General features: G+C 53.1%; 2 protein-coding genes across 2 annotated transcripts; one reads left to right on the plus strand and one right to left on the minus strand.

Moving 5' to 3' along the window:
• Nucleotides 1-1,248: 1,248 nt before the first annotated feature.
• On the minus strand, nucleotides 1,249-9,676 carry LOC311439288 (uncharacterized protein). Its single transcript, XM_084524784.1, has 4 exons — nucleotides 9,584-9,676; nucleotides 3,153-3,194; nucleotides 1,706-1,820; nucleotides 1,249-1,591 (listed from the first exon to the last, which is right to left on the minus strand). Exons 1-4 carry the CDS (start codon nucleotides 9,591-9,593, stop codon nucleotides 1,408-1,410), a joined length of 351 nt encoding a protein of 116 aa, XP_084380910.1. The 5' UTR covers nucleotides 9,594-9,676; the 3' UTR covers nucleotides 1,249-1,407.
• On the plus strand, nucleotides 5,664-7,963 carry GBX2 (gastrulation brain homeobox 2). The gene is made up of 2 exons (XM_084524783.1): nucleotides 5,664-6,233; nucleotides 6,597-7,963. Exons 1-2 carry the CDS (start codon nucleotides 5,720-5,722, stop codon nucleotides 7,118-7,120), a joined length of 1,038 nt encoding a protein of 345 aa, XP_084380909.1. The 5' UTR covers nucleotides 5,664-5,719; the 3' UTR covers nucleotides 7,121-7,963.
• Nucleotides 9,677-17,340: the final 7,664 nt, after the last annotated feature.

Here is a 17,340-nt window from a genome sequence, read left to right on the forward strand (position 1 = left end):
AAAATAAATTACAAAGAAAAATAATAAAATAAAAAAATTAAAAATAATATGTACATGTATATGTTTAAAAAAAAAAAAAAAAAAAAAAAAGAAAAAGAAAACCACTCTACCTGGATAACAAAAAATAAAAAAGAAGGGAGATAGTTTTGTTTTTTGATTTTTTTTTGTTTGTTTGCTTTTGGGGGGTTATTTCCTTTTTTTCCCCGTCCTGCCGCCGGGGTGGGATGCTCCGGGCCCCGCGAAGAGTTGGCAAGTTGGGGAAAGGCGCCCTGTTTTGATGCAGATGTTATGGGAAGGGCTCATTTTTTTTATTTTTTTTTTCGGCAGCCAAAGACAGGAGGTCACATTAACTTGTAATACGGAGACGCATAAAAACGCGATTATGACTGCTAAACAGAACGCAGTAGGCTGCTAGTTAAGACAATGAGATTTCCAGGAAGCGATGCATAAATTCTTCAAAAATGACACATTTTTCACGTTTCATTCCAATTAAATTACTGAGGCAGCTAACGCAGCGCTGCGCACACGAGGCATTTGGGTGAAATGAAGGCTTTCCGGGAGGGGTTTTATTATTTTTTTCTTTATTATTATTTTTAATTTTTTTTTTTTAATTTTTTTTTCCCGAGGTCTGTCTGGACGCGCGTGGTTTATGGGACTCGCTTAATACTGAGCTGCTATTAGGGGAAAGCATCAGGGACCTTCACTCCTGGCGGCGGGGCCGTGGTTTTCCCTCCCTGCACCCCCCGTGGGGCGGCTCCGCGATCGTTTCCCACGGGTGGGGAAGTCCCGAGTGGGTTTCCCACGCTCGGCTGGGGGGGGTGCGCGGGGTCCCGGGGGGGCTCCGGGTCTCGGGGTCGGGTGGGGACGGGCTTTGGGGTCCCGTGAGGGTCCCGTGGGGTGGGGGGGACACGCGTGGGGTCGGGGGGATGAGGAGGGGGGGTTAATCAAGCCCCGAGCTGCCCCGGTAATGAAGCGGCGTTTGATTTGAGAAGCGGAGGCATCGCGCACGCTGCAGCGAGGCGGGCGATCCGCAAAGCAATCCAAATCAGAAATGAGGTTTTTGAAGTCCTAATGAACCTGATTGCATGAACATTTATAATCCCCCATGGCTTTAAATGAAATCAGATATAATCAGGAGCTATGGGGAAAGGGAGTGTTTACAGGCAGAGATTGGGAAGTGCTGCTGTATTAGTAAAGATGCTGTTCCTTCTATTGATGTCTAAAATGATGGATAATGTGAGAATGGCAAATATACTATTTGTCTAATGGCTCTGCAATTAAATTCCCCTGTAAATGACCCATGCCTCATTTCATCCTAATCTATGGAATTTTGATTGAATTCGTCAGCTCTAATTGAAAAATACTGCACTTTAATGTCTGCAGTGCAGTTTCAGGACCGTGGTGGTTTTAATGAGACGGTGCCCCCCTGACCCGGGAATATTTTAGACTTTTATTCGGGGTTTTAAACCGGCAGGTTTCTGCACTACGTTGCCCGAAAAGCGGCGATCTGTGCGCGTGTGGGTGCGGGTTTACACCGCTAGAGAGGAGCCCTCCGTACCGCCGCGCTTCGCTCAGGTCCCCTTCGGAGCTCCTAAAATATTTTGGCTCCGGATATCAGAACACGTAGAAATCGAGAAGAAAAGCAATAAAATAAAAACCCGCAGCCCCTCATCCGAACGAATTTCGGGCTGTTAAGCGGGGTTACCGGAGCCGGGTCTCTTTCTTTTTAAGCAAGAAAAAGCGGGCACGGCGTCGTTTTCCTCCTTTTAGCATCCTCTTCCGACAGCGAGCATCCCGGGGAGGGGAGCGCCTGGCGGCGCCTTCAAGTTTGTTAAAAAAAAAAATAAAAATAAATAAATAAATAAATAGATAGATAAAATAAAACCACATAAAAAATATATATATAAATACACGCCCTTAAAAAAAAAAAAAAAAAAAAAAAGGTGGTGGGGGGGAAATGAAAGAAGACAAACGTATCACCACCAAAAAAATAATAATAATTTAAAAAATCAGCGCCTTGCGCGTTTCCCAGCCCGAAATGAGTTCAAACGGGAACCGGCGAGGGAGTTTAATGGGATTAAGCGACCGAGGGCTTCCCTCCCCGCCTGCAAAGCGAGGGGGCGGAGGGAGGGGGGGGCGGCTTCCCGGGGAGCCCCCCACGGGCACGCGTGGGGCATCCCGCGCCCCGCGCCCCCCTCCCGCCGCAGCCCTGCCCGCCCTCCCCAACCCAGGGGCTCCCTGAGAAAAGGGATTTTTTTTTTTCACATTTCCCGTGTAATTAAACATTTCCCTGGGGGAGGGGGAGGGTCTCGCAGGAGTCACCTGGGGGGGGCTCTAAAAGACCCTGGGACCGCCCTGCCCCACCTGCAGCCCCCATGGGAGGATGGAGCTGACCCCATGCACCCCAAAACAACCCACAGCACATGGGGTGGGGGTCCTAACCTCACTGGGGGCCGTCCTGACCACACCAGGGGGGTCCTGACCACTGAACCCCCCCCCAAAGGGGCCCAAGCTCCCCCCGATGCATTTCCCCCTCCACTGCGCCCACGGTTACTTGCTCCAAAAAGCTCCTTCTCCTCCCTGTGCTGGCTCTTTTTTGGGGGAAAAATCCCTCTTTTTATGCACTTCACAGCCTCTCCCCCCTGTCCGGGCAGCAGCTGGAGTGGGAGCCCCTCCCAAAATCCTCCTATTTAAACCATGACCCCCCTACCCCTTGGCGAGAAGGCTTTTGGGGACCAACCCCCCCCCAGGGGGCCGCCTGGCCCCCAGGTGGTGCGGGACCCTCCCCAAACATCACCTCCGTGTCGGGGTCCCCCAAAAACGCCCCTTCCCACCCTGTGCCCACTCTGGGACCCCCAGAAAGGCCCCTGCTGCGTGGGCCCAGCCGTGGGGGCCGCCGAGGGTCCCCCCTGCCCCACTTCCCAGGCACGACCACGCTCCGGTTGCTGCTCCGACAGCCAGCGATCGCCGGCGTTTCTTCACCGGAGAAAAATCAGCTAATTATGTGCCGAACAAAAGCCTATTCTCGCCCGAAATAATACGCCCGTCTTGCAAAGGCACTTGTTTGTGGGCAAATTTTGAAGAGGGCTGACAATAAAAAACAGCTGCAGGAGCTGGGTGTTGGTACACATTTCCATGCCCCGGCAGATTACCGTGCCTAATTATCTCCCAGATCCTCCATCCGAGGCTGTTTCCTGAAAAAAAAAAAAAAAAAAAAAAAAAGACTTTATTTTTTATTTTTTTTTAATTCTTTTTTTAAATTTTCTGTTGAAACGATGACTTGCCAGCACAGATTTGCCTCTCCTCAAGCTTTCAGAGCCCGCTGTGGACACTGGGGGATGGAGAAAGGGTTTCCCCATTTGGGGGGGATGGAGGGCAGGATCCCCACCGTGGTGTAGGGTGGGCTCAGCAAGCACAGCTTTGGGGTCAGCCCCAACGTCTGGTGAGTCATGGGATGGGGGAAAACTGGTGGGCACCAGCCCCGTTTGTGCCCATGGAGGTCAAAGATGCGCTCAAAGTGGCCTCTGTGGTGCGTGGATGGGACACGTGGAGATGGGACACTTGGGGTTGAAGAAGCCCGAGGCATTGAGGGGAGCTCAGCACCCCAAAAGCCATGCCTGGCTGAGCAGTGAAGCCACCACCAGGCCCAGAAGTGACAAAGTTTTGGTGCCAGGGCCCAAAAAACGCAGCCAGGAGCTGGGCAGGAGGGCGCTGGGGGGCAAAAGGTGCCCCAACCCTCACCCCACATGCATGACCCCATTGGCACACGTGCTCCCCAACCCCTGTGTGACCCCCACACCCCACATGCTCCCACTTTTCCCTACGTGCCCCCCTCACCCCACGTGCCCTCCAGCACCACAGGGCAGGATTTGGCCCCCACTTCTTCTCTCCCCAGCCCTACGCACCCAAGGGCACCCCAAAACCAGCCCCAAGGGGCTGCCAGTGCCATTGTCCCGGGAGGAGGGGGCCCGCCCTGGGCAGCCCCCTCCTTTTATTCTTTTTTTTTTAGCTCTTTTTCTTTCTTTACTTTTTTTTTTTTTTTTTTTTCATTTAATTTTATTTTCCAAACCACTTGATCTTTGCTTGGGAACCTCCATTAATTGCCTGGGTTTGCCTCTTCGCCTGGTCCCTTTATCATTATTTATGGCCTTTGAAATTGTGTAAAGTTCCCTTGACGTTCAATTTACAAGTTTGGGGGCTTTTTTTTTTTTTTCTCCCCTCTTTTTTTTTTTTTCTTTCTTTTTTTTTTTTTTTTTGTTCCGCCTTTTGTCCTCAGCAAAGACGTCGTGTTGGAAAGGCTTTGAGCCGGCCAACATGAGAGGCTCGCCGGAGAAAAGGGAGCAGCCTCGCTCGCTTTTAATTCCGCCGTGATGCTGAATGGCTCTTTTACATAATTGCAGAAGCAATTTCAAAGCCAAGCCAGGGGCTGACTTTACCCAGAACCACATGGAGCCTATTTGGGGGCTTTTCAGATTGGGGAAAAAAAAAAAAAAAAAAAAAAAAAAAAAAAAAAAAAAGGAGAGGGAGAGAAAAGCGTGAATAAAATAGTTTAAAAAATAATAAAGTAGTTTAAAAAAATAATAAAGTACTTTAAAAAAATAATAAAGTGGTTTAAAAAAATAATAAAGTGGTTTAAGGAATAATAAAGTAGTTTAAAGAAATAATAAAGTGTAATAATAGAATAGTTAAAAATACTAAAATAGTTAAAAAATAATGGAATGGTTAAAAAACAGTAAAATAGTTTAAAATAATAATGGAATGGTTTAAAAAATAATAAAATAGTTTTAAAAATAATAGTCAAAATAGTTTAAAATAATAATAAAAGAGCTAAGTAATGAAATAGTTAAGTGATAAAATAGTTAAAGGATAAAATAGGTTAAAAAATGAGAAAGTTAATAGTGGGAAGGAAAAAAGTTAGAAAAATAATAGAAAAGCTAGGAGCAATAAGAAAAAGAGTTAATAATAGAATAGTTTTTCAAAAAAATAATAAAACAGTTAAAACAATAATAAAGTAGTTATAATAATAATAAAGTAGTTAAAATAATAATAAAGTAATTTAAAAATAAAAGAAGAGTTAAAAATAAGAATGAGAGTTAAAAAAAACCGTAAAGTAGTTATAAAAAGTTGAAAAAATAAGGAAAGAGTTAAAGAACAATTTAAAAAAAGAATAAAATAGTCTAAAAATAATAAAATTTTGTAAGAAATAATAAAAAGGTAAAAAAAAAGACACAATAAATTAGTTAAAAAACGATCTCGAAACGGGGGGCGGCTGCCGGGGCCCGTCCCACGCCACGCCCGCGGGGACCCCACGGGGGGCGCCCCCCACGCGTGGGCCGGGGGAGGGGGCGTGGCCTCGTAGCGGGGGGGCGTGTCCGGCGGCGGCCAAGCCCCGCCCCTCCCGCCGCCCTGCCCAATGGGCGGCGGCGGCGGCGGGCACGTGGGGCGGTGCGGGTTCCCAGCCGGGCAAAATGTGAATGGGCGCGGGCGGCGCGGGCGGGCAGAGGCAGCGCGGCGGCGGGGAGCGGCGGGGGGCGGCGGGGGGCGCGGGGGGCGGCCGGGCCCCCATGTGCGGGCGGCGGCGGCGGCGGGGAGCGGCCCCGCTCCGCCCCGGCTGTGCCCCACGCGTGGGCGCTGCGCGGCGCTGAGGAGGACGGGGACGAGGAACGACGAAGAGGAGGAGGAGGAGGAGGAGGAGGAAGGCGGCGGCGGCTGCTCCGGCATGAGCGCGGCTTTCCAGCCCTCGCTGATGATGATGCAGCGCCCGCTGGGGAGCAGCACGGCCTTCAGCATCGACTCGCTCATCGGCAGCCCCCCGCCGCCGGCCCCCGGGCACTTCGTCTACACCGGCTACCCCATGTTCGTGCCCTACCGGCCCGTCGTGCTGCCCCCGCCGCCGCCGCCCCCCCCCGCGCTGCCGCAGGGCGCCCTGCAGCCGCCGCTGCCCCCCGCGCACCCGCACCACCACCAGCTGCCCAGCCTGCCCTCCGGCTTCTGCTCCGGCCTGGCTCAGGGCATGGCCCTCACCTCCACCCTGATGGCCACGCTGCCCGGAGCCTTCTCCGCCTCCCCGCAGCACCAGGAGGCCGCCAGGAAGTTCGCGCCCCCGGGCAACTTCGACAAAGCCGACGGCTTGCCCCCCGACGGCGGCGGCGACGACGGCAAAGCCTTCCTGGGCAAGGACGGGGGCGCCCTGCTGCCCTTCCCGGCCGCCGACGCCGTCCAGGCTTCCCTCGGTGAGTTTGGGGGGGGGCCCGAGGGGAGCAGCCGCACGCCTCGACGGGGCGGACGGCGCCGGGCTGGGGGGCGAGGGGCGGCGGGGGTCCCCAGCCTGCAGCCCCCAGCCCCGGGGGTCCTCAGCCCTCATCCCCAGGAGCCCCCATCCTGCAGCCCCCAACCCCAAGGGTTCCCATCCTGCAGCCCCAGGGGTCCCCATCCTGCGTCCCCCAACCCCAAGGGTCCCCAGCCTGCATTCCCGGGGGTCCCCATCCCGTATCCCGCTCCCCACCCCCAGATTCCCTCCTCCGAGGTCGTGGGGCGCGGGATGGAAGGGGCCAGACGCTAACCGAGGGCCTCTGCCACCTCTGCTTCGCTTCCAGCCGGGGCTCTGCGGGGCCAGGGGAAGGAGGACCCCAAGGGGGAGGACGACGCGAAGGGCAAGGAGGAAAGTTTCTCCATGGACAGCGACCTAGACTACAGCTCCGACGACAACATCCCCGGCCAGGCGGCTCACAAGGAAGAGGACTCTGGCAACGCGCTGGAGGAGAACCCCCAGAGCGCCAACAACTCCAACAACACCACGTCCACCGGCAAAAACCGGAGGAGGCGAACGGCCTTCACCAGCGAGCAGCTGCTGGAGCTGGAGAAGGAGTTTCACTGCAAAAAGTACCTGTCCCTGACCGAGAGGTCCCAGATCGCGCACGCCCTCAAACTCAGCGAGGTGCAGGTGAAAATCTGGTTCCAGAACAGGAGGGCCAAATGGAAACGGGTCAAGGCGGGCAATGCCAACTCCAAGACGGGGGAGCCGTCCCGAAATCCTAAGATCGTGGTGCCCATCCCGGTGCACGTCAGCAGGTTTGCCATCAGGAGTCAGCACCAGCAGCTGGAGCAAGCCCGACCCTGATTCCCCCCCCCCTGCCCTCAGAGCCACGGGGTTTGGAGGAAAAGTTTCCCAGCCGGGGTTTGACAGCGACCCAGCCGAAAAGAAAAGAAGAGGAAAAAAAAAAAAAAAACAAACACAGAAGCAAAACCCGAGCCCCTGACGACAGCAAAAGCCCTCCGCGAGCTCGCAGCAAACCCCAGCCTCGAGCGAACTTTGCAGCGAAACTTTCCACGTCCTGAGAGCCCGCGAAGGGAAGAGGCTTTGAAACTGATTTTTTTTTTTGTTTGTTTGTTTGGGAAGCGGGAATACCAAACCCTGGGAGAGACGCGCAGATATTTATTATTACCGTGCTGCCCCACGTTGTACATACACGGTCGTGCTGCGGCGGCGCGGCTGCGACGGGACCGGGCGAGCAGAGCCCTGCCGCCGCCGCCGCCGGATCCAGCCGAAATTTGCCCGTGCCCCCCTCGCCGGCAGAGCCCCCCCCAGCGAAACCCGCAGCGCACACGTAGCCAGCTTTGGGGTTTTGTTTCTTAGCGGTGCGAAAGGTAAAATAAAATTTAAAAAAAAAAAAAAAAACCACAAAAAAAAACAAGGGAGAGAGAGAGAGAGGAGAGCGAAACGAAACGAAGCCGAGGGGTTGGTTTCATGCCTTTTCTGTTGTTTTGTTTTACTTCGAATGGCTGAGGGACAGGCACCGGGCGACGGGTTTTTAAATATATTTTTTGCCTGGCTTTCTGTCGATTTGGTTTGCCGATTCTACCGAGCCATGTTTTAAAACAGAGAGAGAAAGAGAGGAGGGGGGAAAGGAAGAAGAAAAAAAAAAAAAAAAAGCACGATCTTCTCTATTGTGTTTAATTTATTTCAATGTAGCTTATTTCCTTATAAGTTATGAAATTTAAAAAGCAAACTCAGTCTTGTGAATAAAAACTGACAAAGAAACAAAAAGACAAAAAAAAAAAAAAAACACCAAGCCCTCCGCTTCCCCTGCCGGCTCGGTCCCGAATTTGGCGTTGATCTGATTTTTTCCTCGCTGCGGCCACTGTGAATGGAGGGGGTCCGGGGGGCTGGGGCTGGGGGGGACCCCTGCTGCCCACTTTGCCCGATTTTGCCCCTTTTTGGCCCCACTTTCAGCAGCCATTGGGGCCGGGCAGGGATGGAGGGAGTGGGGGGAAATAAAAAGCTTGAATTTGCTTTAAAATGCTAAAATTGAGCAGGGAGAGTGGGGGGGAGTAGGGGGGGGGGGGGTCTCAGTGAGCCGATCAGGGGGGAGGCAGCGTTTGGTGCCGATACTGACATCATTTAGCTCAGTTGTGCTTTTTTATTTTTCCCATTTTTTTTTAATTTTTCTTTTTTCCCCTCTTTGGGGCCCCAAAACGGGACGGAGCCGCCGCGGACGCACGGGGCCATGGGCGCTGGCGGCAGGTCTGGCCCTTCAGCATCCCCCTGCCCGCTCCTCCGGCTTTAATTCTCCTCGTTACCATTATAATTTATTATTACTAATTGCTGCTTGCCTTTCCGCGCGGGTGCAAGCGGCGGGGACACGCGTGGGGCAGCGCTCTTCGCGGGTGATTTTTTTTTAGTAGTATTTTTTCCCTTTCAATTTATTTCGTTATTATTATTATTATTTTATTGTTATATATATATATATATTTTTTTTTCTTTCTGGGGCCGGCTTGGGTAAGCTGCAGCCCAACTCTACCCCCACCCGCGGGTGCAGGGGGGGGCATTTTAGGGAGGAGCAGCTGCTCCTCACCCCCGTGTCCCCCCCCAGGGGCTGGGGGAAGCCCAGCAGCCCTCGCTATGGAGCTGGCACCTGCCCCAGGCGCGGGGAAGTTGTCTGCTCTGCGGGCTGGGGTCCCCTTTGCCCACCAGCAGTGGGGCTGGGGGGAGCCCCGGGCCGGAGGAGAAGAAGGAGATAAACAAGCGAGGGGGTTGATAGCTGTCATCATCACCATCATCATGGCTTTCATTTGGCTGCCTAATGAGTCAGATCACAGGCAGAGAGAAAAATTGTCAATCGCCCAGGCTCTAATGAATTTTTTTGCAAATTGTAATCAAGCCAGGCCGTCTCAGCTCGCTGATTAATGAGACCCAGGAGGCCCGGCCAGCACCTCAGCTTTTTATTCCATCCCGTCCTCCCTGCACTAAATTAACAGCAACTTGTCTGAGCTTCAAATTAACTCCCAATGATTAATTCTGATGGGGGGGTCTGAAGAATAGCTCGTCCTAATAGGCACTGGCCTCTGATGCTGTTTGAAATTAATACACTTCCCCTTTGGCTGCCGGCTTTAATCCAAGGTTGGGTTTTGACATCACTATATTTGTTGTTACAATAAATTCCTCTTACATCTGCAGATCAAATAATTGCGCTGCTCGGGGAGCGCGGCAGGAGCACCGGCCTGCTCCGAGCAGCCCTGGCTTGGAGAGGGGGGAAATCCCCCCCGAAACCCCCCAGGAGCACCCCCTTATGTCACCCCATACCTTGCCCCATAGGGCGATGCCTTTCCGTGGTCAGCAGCAGGATGTGGCCGCAGGAGGGACACCCTCTCCAGCAGCTCTCCCCCTACTCTTAACTGAGACATCACTGCTTCTAAATGCCCCCCCCACCCCTAAATATCCTCCCAAGCCCCCCACCAGGTGGGCAGCTCAGGGGGAAGCCCAGCCGGGCACATTGGGGCCGCCCCAGGGGGGCACAGCTGCTCCCCGTGAAGGGGAAGGGGGGCACCCACAGCCGCCTTCCGTCTTGTTTCTGTTTGTGTTGACTTAATTGGTTTAATTATTTCAGCTGGGACAGGGCGAGGGGAGGCTTTGTGCCTTTTACCTGCCCCTCTGGCCCCCGGGGGATGAGAGCTGACCCCGCTGGCAACAGGAGACCCTTCGGGGGGAGATCCCCAGGACGGGGGCTGAGCCTGGGGGTGCAGAGAGATGAGAAAGGGGGTCCAGAGAGGTTGGAAAGGGGACCTGGAGAGGTGGGAAAGGGGGTCAAGAGAGATGTGCAAAGGGGGTCTACTGGGAACCAAGCACTCCAAGGACCGAGCGTCTCCCCCATCCCCAAATGTGTGGCACCCATGGGAGACCCCATCGTGGGATGGCTGGCTCCAGGGGGGTGTCACCTCCTCCGGGAGGGCCAGGGCACAGCGAGGGGTCCCCCCCAGGTTTCCACGGGGCCGTATCCATCTTCATCTGCGTCCCCTTCTGCCGCGGCGGTGAGAGCGATGAGGCCGGCAAGCGGGCGTGAATGCAAATCGCGCCGCCGCCGTCATAAAGCACCCGGCACCCTGACACACAAAAGCAACACCATATGCACGAAGACAACCTGTATGAATTATAAATTGCATCATAAAAATTGATTGCCTGCCCCAACCCTTCGGAAACCGCGCGGAGGGGCAGGGGGGTGCGGGGGGAGCTCTCCCCATCCAGGGGCGAATCCCCCCCCTGTGCCACGGAGGGAGGGGACCCACTGCTGGGCTGCCCAAAACCCCCCTGGGGGTGCCGGGTCCCTTCCTGTCCCCCCCTGGCCGCCACGGGCCGCCCCTCGCTTGCTCTTTTCTCCCTCCCGCTATGCCCGGCCCATAGAGAGCCTTAATCTATTTATTTCAAGCCACTTCATCCTCTCTCACGCTTTTGTCCCGGCCCCAGCCTCTGGCTTTGTGGCAGGACCGCTGAGGTTTTAAAAGCCCCTTCCCCTATAGTTTGAGGTCTCCTTGCCTGCCTGAATTACAATGGATAAAACAGGATTACACTGACCTGATCCTATTAAACCCGCCAATCGATCTGTGCCGCCCTCCCTCCGGCTCTGCAAACTTACTCACAAAACTTTCCCCGGCCGGGGCTCAGCCCAGGAGAGCGCAGAAGCAAAAGGGCTGCGTTTGCTGTCGGGCCTGCTGGAGGAAGGCGAGATGGAGGCTTTTTGGGGGGGATGGAGGCTTTCTTGGGGCTGGAGGCTTTTTTTTTTTTTTTTTTTTCAGAGCCACATGGATTTTAATGCCCTGCTTTTCAGCTCCCAGTGAGAAATTCATCATTTTCCCCATCGCATTGGGTGCCCTAGCTCCCAGCCCCAGCTGAAAATACAGGAGGAAATCCAGATAAATAACACAGAAAGGGGCATTTTAGCTGCAAGCAGCTCCCTGAGCATCTGCCTGCTGATGCCCCGCTTCCCTGTGCGCACAGGGGACCTGGTAACCGTCACGGGCAGGCTGAATTTGGGGGGATCCTTCCCCTCCCAATCCCCTCCTAGAGGAAAAAGCCATCAGGAGAGGAGCTCCCGCCGGCAGCAGGCAGCCCTGGCTTAATGACATTTCCTCGTCAGCGGGTGTAGGGACGAAATCCGCGGTGCTGCGTTGTTCCCTGCCAGCGGACGGCTGCTCGGCATCGCCCCGGTGCTGGGGCACGCCACCACCTGCGGAGGAACGGGGCCTGGGATTAATCCCCGCTGTCCCCGGGGAAAATAATGATGAGGCAGGGGGCTTGTCGAGAAATGGCAGTAAAATATGGGGTGTCTGTGCTGACCGCGAGGAAGGCTGGGGGAGCAACAAGGGGCCTGAACTGGCAGCGAGGGGCCTATCGCCGGCACCAGGGGGGCAACTTTAATGCCCAAATCCTATTAATTAACAGAGAGAAAGGCAAAGCAGGAGATTCCCATTCATAATTATCTAGGAGCATGTTATTGACAGCGAGGAACTCGAGCTTGTAGGGTGAAAAAGCATTTCTGTGTGCCCAGCTGCACAGCGAGCCACCTTGAGATCCCCCCCAATACCCCGAAACTGTCCTCCCGAAAAGGGGCATCAGCAGGGGTTATTTAATAAAAGGTAACAAACCCTGTTGTGCTGGGAAATCAGGGTGAAAAATCTGCATCTGCCTGAGCTTAAAGAGAAACCCTCGCTGTTTTCCTTCTGCCTGTGGTCCTGTGAGGGACGGCTGTTCCTGCCGAGGAAGCATCCGAGCTGCTGATGGACAAGGAAAATGTGTGTACATCCCCTAGGTGCTCTCAGAGCTGTTGGTCTGCCTTGCTGGCATTGCCCAAACAGCCAAAAGAAGCTACGAGGATGGATGTATGGGATAAAAGTAATAGTGTTTTGCTAGCCAAGCAACTAAGAAGCCAAGCAGCTGGCTTCTCCGGGCAACATCTCGCTCCCCAGCATCCCTTCGTGAGCATCCACAGAGCATCCCTGGTCCCTTCCACCCAGACCCTGGGACCCCCGTGCCCATGGGGCTTGTCCTGCAAGGACAGCACAGACCTCCCAAAAACCACCATCACTTGTGGAGGTGGCACCGAGCCCTGAACATTTACAAATAGCCCGTTCCTTGCTGAGAAGCCACTTGGGCTTTTATGAACATTGTTATGTCCCCCGCCTAATCATATCTATCAAAAACGAACCTTTCTGAATTAGGGTAATGGTCATTTTTAAGACACACATCTGTATTTTTTTTAAGCAGATGCTCGGCTCCGAAGCCCACAACTGCTATTTCTCCCCCTCCCCAATTATTTTCATATTTCAACATTTCCAAAGCGGCAATAACTTCCCGTGAAAGAAGGGTAATAGGAAGTCTCTCCAAGAGAAATTGTTAATTTGGGATTTATAAAGGACTTTCCTTAATGAATAATAGTTGAGATCGATCTGTCTTCCTGCCTCATTCTGCAAAGTAACATTTGTAAAGTAAGGTGATCCCAATTACTCCCTCTAATAACTGTCTCCATTCGGCAAGAGATTTCAGAAGAGCCTCGGCTCCCGCGGTGCTGCCGCATCCATCAGGGCTTCCCAGCCCCACTGGTACCATGGCCTCCTTGTCTCAGCTCCGAAACCCCCTGGGGGTGCCTGTACTCCCCAAAAGAGGTGGCTGCAGGCCCTCTCTGTACCCTTGGTTGCATTTTGGGAGTGAAATTCGCACCCCTTGTGGAAGGAGAAATGGCTCAATTATTGTCCCTAAGTGCTTTCGTGGGGAGAAAAACGGGTGCTAAAGGGCTCTTTAATCAATGGGATAAAGGCCCGGTGAGAATCAATGCTGGCTGCTCAAACCAGGCAGATTCAAATTAGAAGCAAGTATTTTTTTTTTTCCTGCTTTTTGCTTAAAATATGGAGGGCCATTAAAGATCAGAGCCAACCAGCAAGGTGGGGGGTTCCCCACCCTAGGGGTCTGCAGCTCAGGGCCCGCTGCCTTTTTGGGGAGATGCTCCAGCAAACCTAAGGGATGCTGGTGTGACGTTCCTGGTATTAATTCCAGGGGAAAAGAAAGAAATCCAGCAAATCCCCCCTCTTTAAATGAATAAATAAATAAATAAACTCTTTTATGTTGTCTTCATGCACCCAGAAGAAACTAAGAAGCACGAGTTGTATGAACCCTGCTTTAGGTCACCTTCATAAAGAGGGGACCCACGGACAACAGCATCTTGGTGCTGACCCTGCCACAAGGAGGATTTGGGATGTTCCCCAAGTGCCCTGCTGGTGTGCAAAGGGCTGAATGTGTCCCTTTTCTGTCCCCGTCTGCAGGCAGCGGGCTGGGAAGCCACACGCCGAAGCCCAGGCACCAGGCACCTCGTTGCCCTGCTGGCCTCGTGGCTGTGGAGGCTTTGCCAGCTCCGAGTGCTGGAAAGGGCAAAACCCTGTCATATTTGTTCACCTGGCATGAACCTCGGGGTGGCAGCCAGTAAATAAATTGGAACCATCTCCAGACCTGATTAGCTTGCTAATTAAGCTCAGTTACAGGGAGATCTGCAGTCAATCAGCCCGGCCGTGAGCAGTCGGACACGCAGAGCAGGAGCAGCAGACGCGTCTCTGTGCTGGGAGGGGGCAGCTCACGGAGGAAGGTGGCACCAAAACCCCCTTTTTCGGCAGTGCTCGGAGCTGGGGGTCTGTACCAGAGCCTTTGAAGCCCCCAGGCTCCTGCCCCGTGATGTGTGGGGGGATTGCACCGCAATGCTTCGGCCCCAGGGCTGCTGGCACCGCGCTCCCTTTCTGGTCCACAAACTGAGAAACTGCAAAATGCTTCCAAAAAGGGCCCGTTCGGGATGCAAAATCTCAAAGAGGGCCCATTCAGGAGGATAAACACAGGGCTGTGGGGTGATTTTGTTGGCTGGGCCTGGCTGTTTCCCCCTTTTCCTGTGGATCTGCTTACCTGCTACCTGCCGGCTCGCTCCTGTTCCTTCCTGCACCCCGCCAACATTTTGGGGACCCAGGACCTGTCTCCAGACTCATGCCCACCTGCTGTCAACAGAGCAGGATGAGGCTTTTTGGCACCCATGGACCCCTCACCCCCTCCAGCTGCAGCTGGGAGCTGGGTTTTCTCTCTGCCACCTCCTCCCTCCGGCTCTGGCAACTCGAAGCTGTTCGGGCTCCCAGCCCCTGTTTCATCAGATGAAAATACCCGGCCTTCCATTTCCACTCATCCTCAGAAATGATGTGAACTGCGTGTCCCCGTGCCAAAACAACAACAAATGAAGGTGATCAGGAGGTACTCTTCTGGTGGAGCAACAAGCAGCCCCGCGCCTTGGCAGCAGCGATGCCGAGCCGTTTCCTAAAGGCAAGTCGCAGTCCCTGGGAGCTCGACATTAAATCCCCGAGCACAGGAACAGCCCCACAGAGGGTTTTGCAGCTCCTCATCTCCCCAAAGTTCATGCACACCAGGCCTTTTCCTTGCTTTAGCCCCTCTCATCCTCTTTTTGGCAAAGGCAAGGAGCCTCCCTGGCTTGAAAACAAACAGGCCTGGCAGTGGAGAGGTTGGTGGGGGCAGTATGCAAATAAATAAGTGCTAATTGCTGGCGGTGGCACCGGGTGTCAAGCGTGGTTATTACGACCACATTTACTGGCCAATTAAGGGCTTTACTGGACATTAGGCGAGATAAATTACCGCCTGGTGGGTTTCCCAGTCCTGGCGTGGAGGGAAAGGAGTTTGTGGTTTTCCTGCCACACATTTGGTGGCTTCACCAGGAGAAAATGCGTTTCCCCTCCTAGGAACCCATGCAGTCCCCAAAGTCCTACTCTGGGCATCACTCGGGTGGGAGTTGCAGGGGGAATCCCTCATCAGGGCGACACCACACCATGAACTGATTCCCCTGCCTCTGAGAGGACTCAGAAACGAGGGAGAGAAGGGAAGGGCAAAGGGATGAGCTCCGCCACAGGTGATGCTGTGCTCAGGAGCACTTTGTGCTGGACGCACTGCTCCCAGCCCAAATTTCGGCAGGGTTTCCATGGCCAGGGAACAACCAGCAGCACTGGACACCACATCCAGCCTCTGCTGCCCAGTCTGTGGGCAATTCTGGGCACGAGTGGCTGGGGAACATGTAGCAAAGGAGGAAAAGCCCCAGTGGGGGTGGATGTGTCTCTTTGAGGATCCCCCCTGAAGGCTCCTCTCACCTGATTTTTCATGAAGTGTAAAACATTTGATTTTGTGTATTTCAGAAAAACTGCCAGGTCTGAGTGAGGTTGGGCCTTTCCTGGAAAACAAAGCTGGAGGCAGCTCCTTCTGCCTCCTTCTGCCGTTCATCTCGTCTTCTTGCGGCCCCTGCACCTGTTTGGGTTGCTGTTAAGGAAAGGGTAAGGAAGAGGAAAAAATGCCAAGGGGATGATTTTAAAGGAAATGAATGCACACAGTACCTACAGCAACACCTCTGGGCTCTGCAGCAGGTTTCTTCAGGGACTGCTCCCAGGCTCCATCAAAGCTAATCCTTGGTAGGCAAGGGTAGGGAGACACAGCAAGGCCTCGTGGCAGAGCAGCCACAGGGTCTCTACAGCAATTACTGCTTTGTTCTCAAAAAAAAAAAAAAAAAAATATATATATATATATATATATATATAAAAGTGTGTATGGGTCCCCTCTACTTCTATTACGGGGGGCAATAGTTTTCCTTCAACATCTCTCTCCGACCTCTTTTGCCTTCCTGTAGAATATTTTTCTTTTCTTCCACGGCATCTGCGAGTGCCACCAGCTGAGAGCGTTGCAGGGGCACACAGGGGCGGGATCGGGGTAGGTGGGGAATGAGGGAATGAAAGACAGCCTCAAAGCTGCTCAGGTGTCCCTGGCACCGGGATCTTCCGAAATAATTCAGACCTTAGGAGGGTTGTTGCGGGGAGCAGCCAGCCATGCTCACGGCAAAATCACAGCTACAGCGCTTTGGGGGGCGATGGAGGGGAGGGCTGATGATCCCTAGGGAAAGCACTGCTGCAGCCTCACACCTAGGGGGAATCCAAAGCAAGCTCTCACGCTCAAAGTTCCCGTTTCAAATTCGGGAGGGCAGAAGAGAAGGCACCCACCTCCTGCTTAGGTGGTGGTTTGACACGCGACGGGGTTAAACACGGTGGGAAAACCATGGTATGGGGTATGTAGCCCCAAAACACCCTTAGGAAAAGAAAGAAAAAAAAAATCCAGAAGCAGTCCTGCAGCTTTTCATCCCCCACGCTGCTGGCACAGCCTCCCTGGAGCACTTTGAGAATTGGAGAGAAGGAAAGGAAAGGGAAAACCTCCCCAAACCCCAAACAAGTCCCCGACAGATGGCTACAGAACTGGTGACTCCTCGCAGGTACCAGCAGACACAAAGCATACAGCCACAGGCACTGATTTTTTTTGCCCTTGACATAACCCTACTAATTGCTGAACATCCCCAAATTTCTCCATGTTTTATAAGGTGGGATAAGCACAGGTGGCCTAACTGGAGCACTGGCTGTCTTGTTTCATGGTGCCTGTATGGACCTTAAAATCTTCCATTTCTTTCTTCACCCCTGAGCATGCTAAGCCACCTTCCCCCCCTTCTTTTTTCCATTAATGGCACTTTTTTAATACTGAATTTTATGTTATTCTCTACTGAACTTGATAATACTTAACCAAAATGCAACTCAACTCTTGTCTTACATGGGTTTCCCATCTCCCCAGTGCTGCCAACCATTGCCAGCTCTCCGAGACCCTCTGGTCCCCCCGGCCCTACCCTGGTTGCCACCTCCCGGCCTTCTGCCCGATGTTTTCTCCTCTCCTCGGGCCTTCTTCCATTCCCTGTTTCTTCTCACGACGTACCAGGGCACAGATCCTTAACAGTGTAAATAAATGTCATCCGGGTGCCCTTTGTTCGGTGCTTTAAATGGCTGGTTCGGGGGAGCCTAATGGAGAGCCATGATTTTCCTTCAAAGAAGTGATTAGACCATACCATACCATGACCTTAAAGATGTTTTATTATTCTTATTTTAAATGATCATTTCAACCAATTTAGCAGATACAGATGTAACCGTTACTGGCCTAATTCCTTGGATCTC

The sequence above is a fragment of the Aythya ferina genome (genome assembly GCF_964211825.1).
Source record: "Aythya ferina genome assembly, chromosome: 6".
Lineage (NCBI taxonomy): Eukaryota > Metazoa > Chordata > Aves > Anseriformes > Anatidae > Aythya > Aythya ferina.

What these genes read in the sequence shown, in the direction of transcription:
- LOC311439288 (XM_084524784.1), bottom strand. An exon ending in CTGGGAGATAATTAGGCACG is followed by an intron (nt 1,821 to 3,152) that starts GTAATCTGCCGG and finishes ACAAACTTGAAG; the next exon opens with GCGCCGCCAGGCGCTCCCCT. An exon ending in AAGAAAGAGACCCGGCTCCG is followed by an intron (nt 1,592 to 1,705) that starts GTAACCCCGCTT and finishes AAAATATTTTAG; the next exon opens with GAGCTCCGAAGGGGACCTGA.
- GBX2 (XM_084524783.1), top strand. Translation starts at nt 5,720, where the DNA reads ATGAGCGCGGCTTTCCAGCCCTCGCTGATGATGATGCAGCGCCCGCTG. An exon ending in CGCCGTCCAGGCTTCCCTCG is followed by an intron (nt 6,234 to 6,596) that starts GTGAGTTTGGGG and finishes CTTCGCTTCCAG; the next exon opens with CCGGGGCTCTGCGGGGCCAG.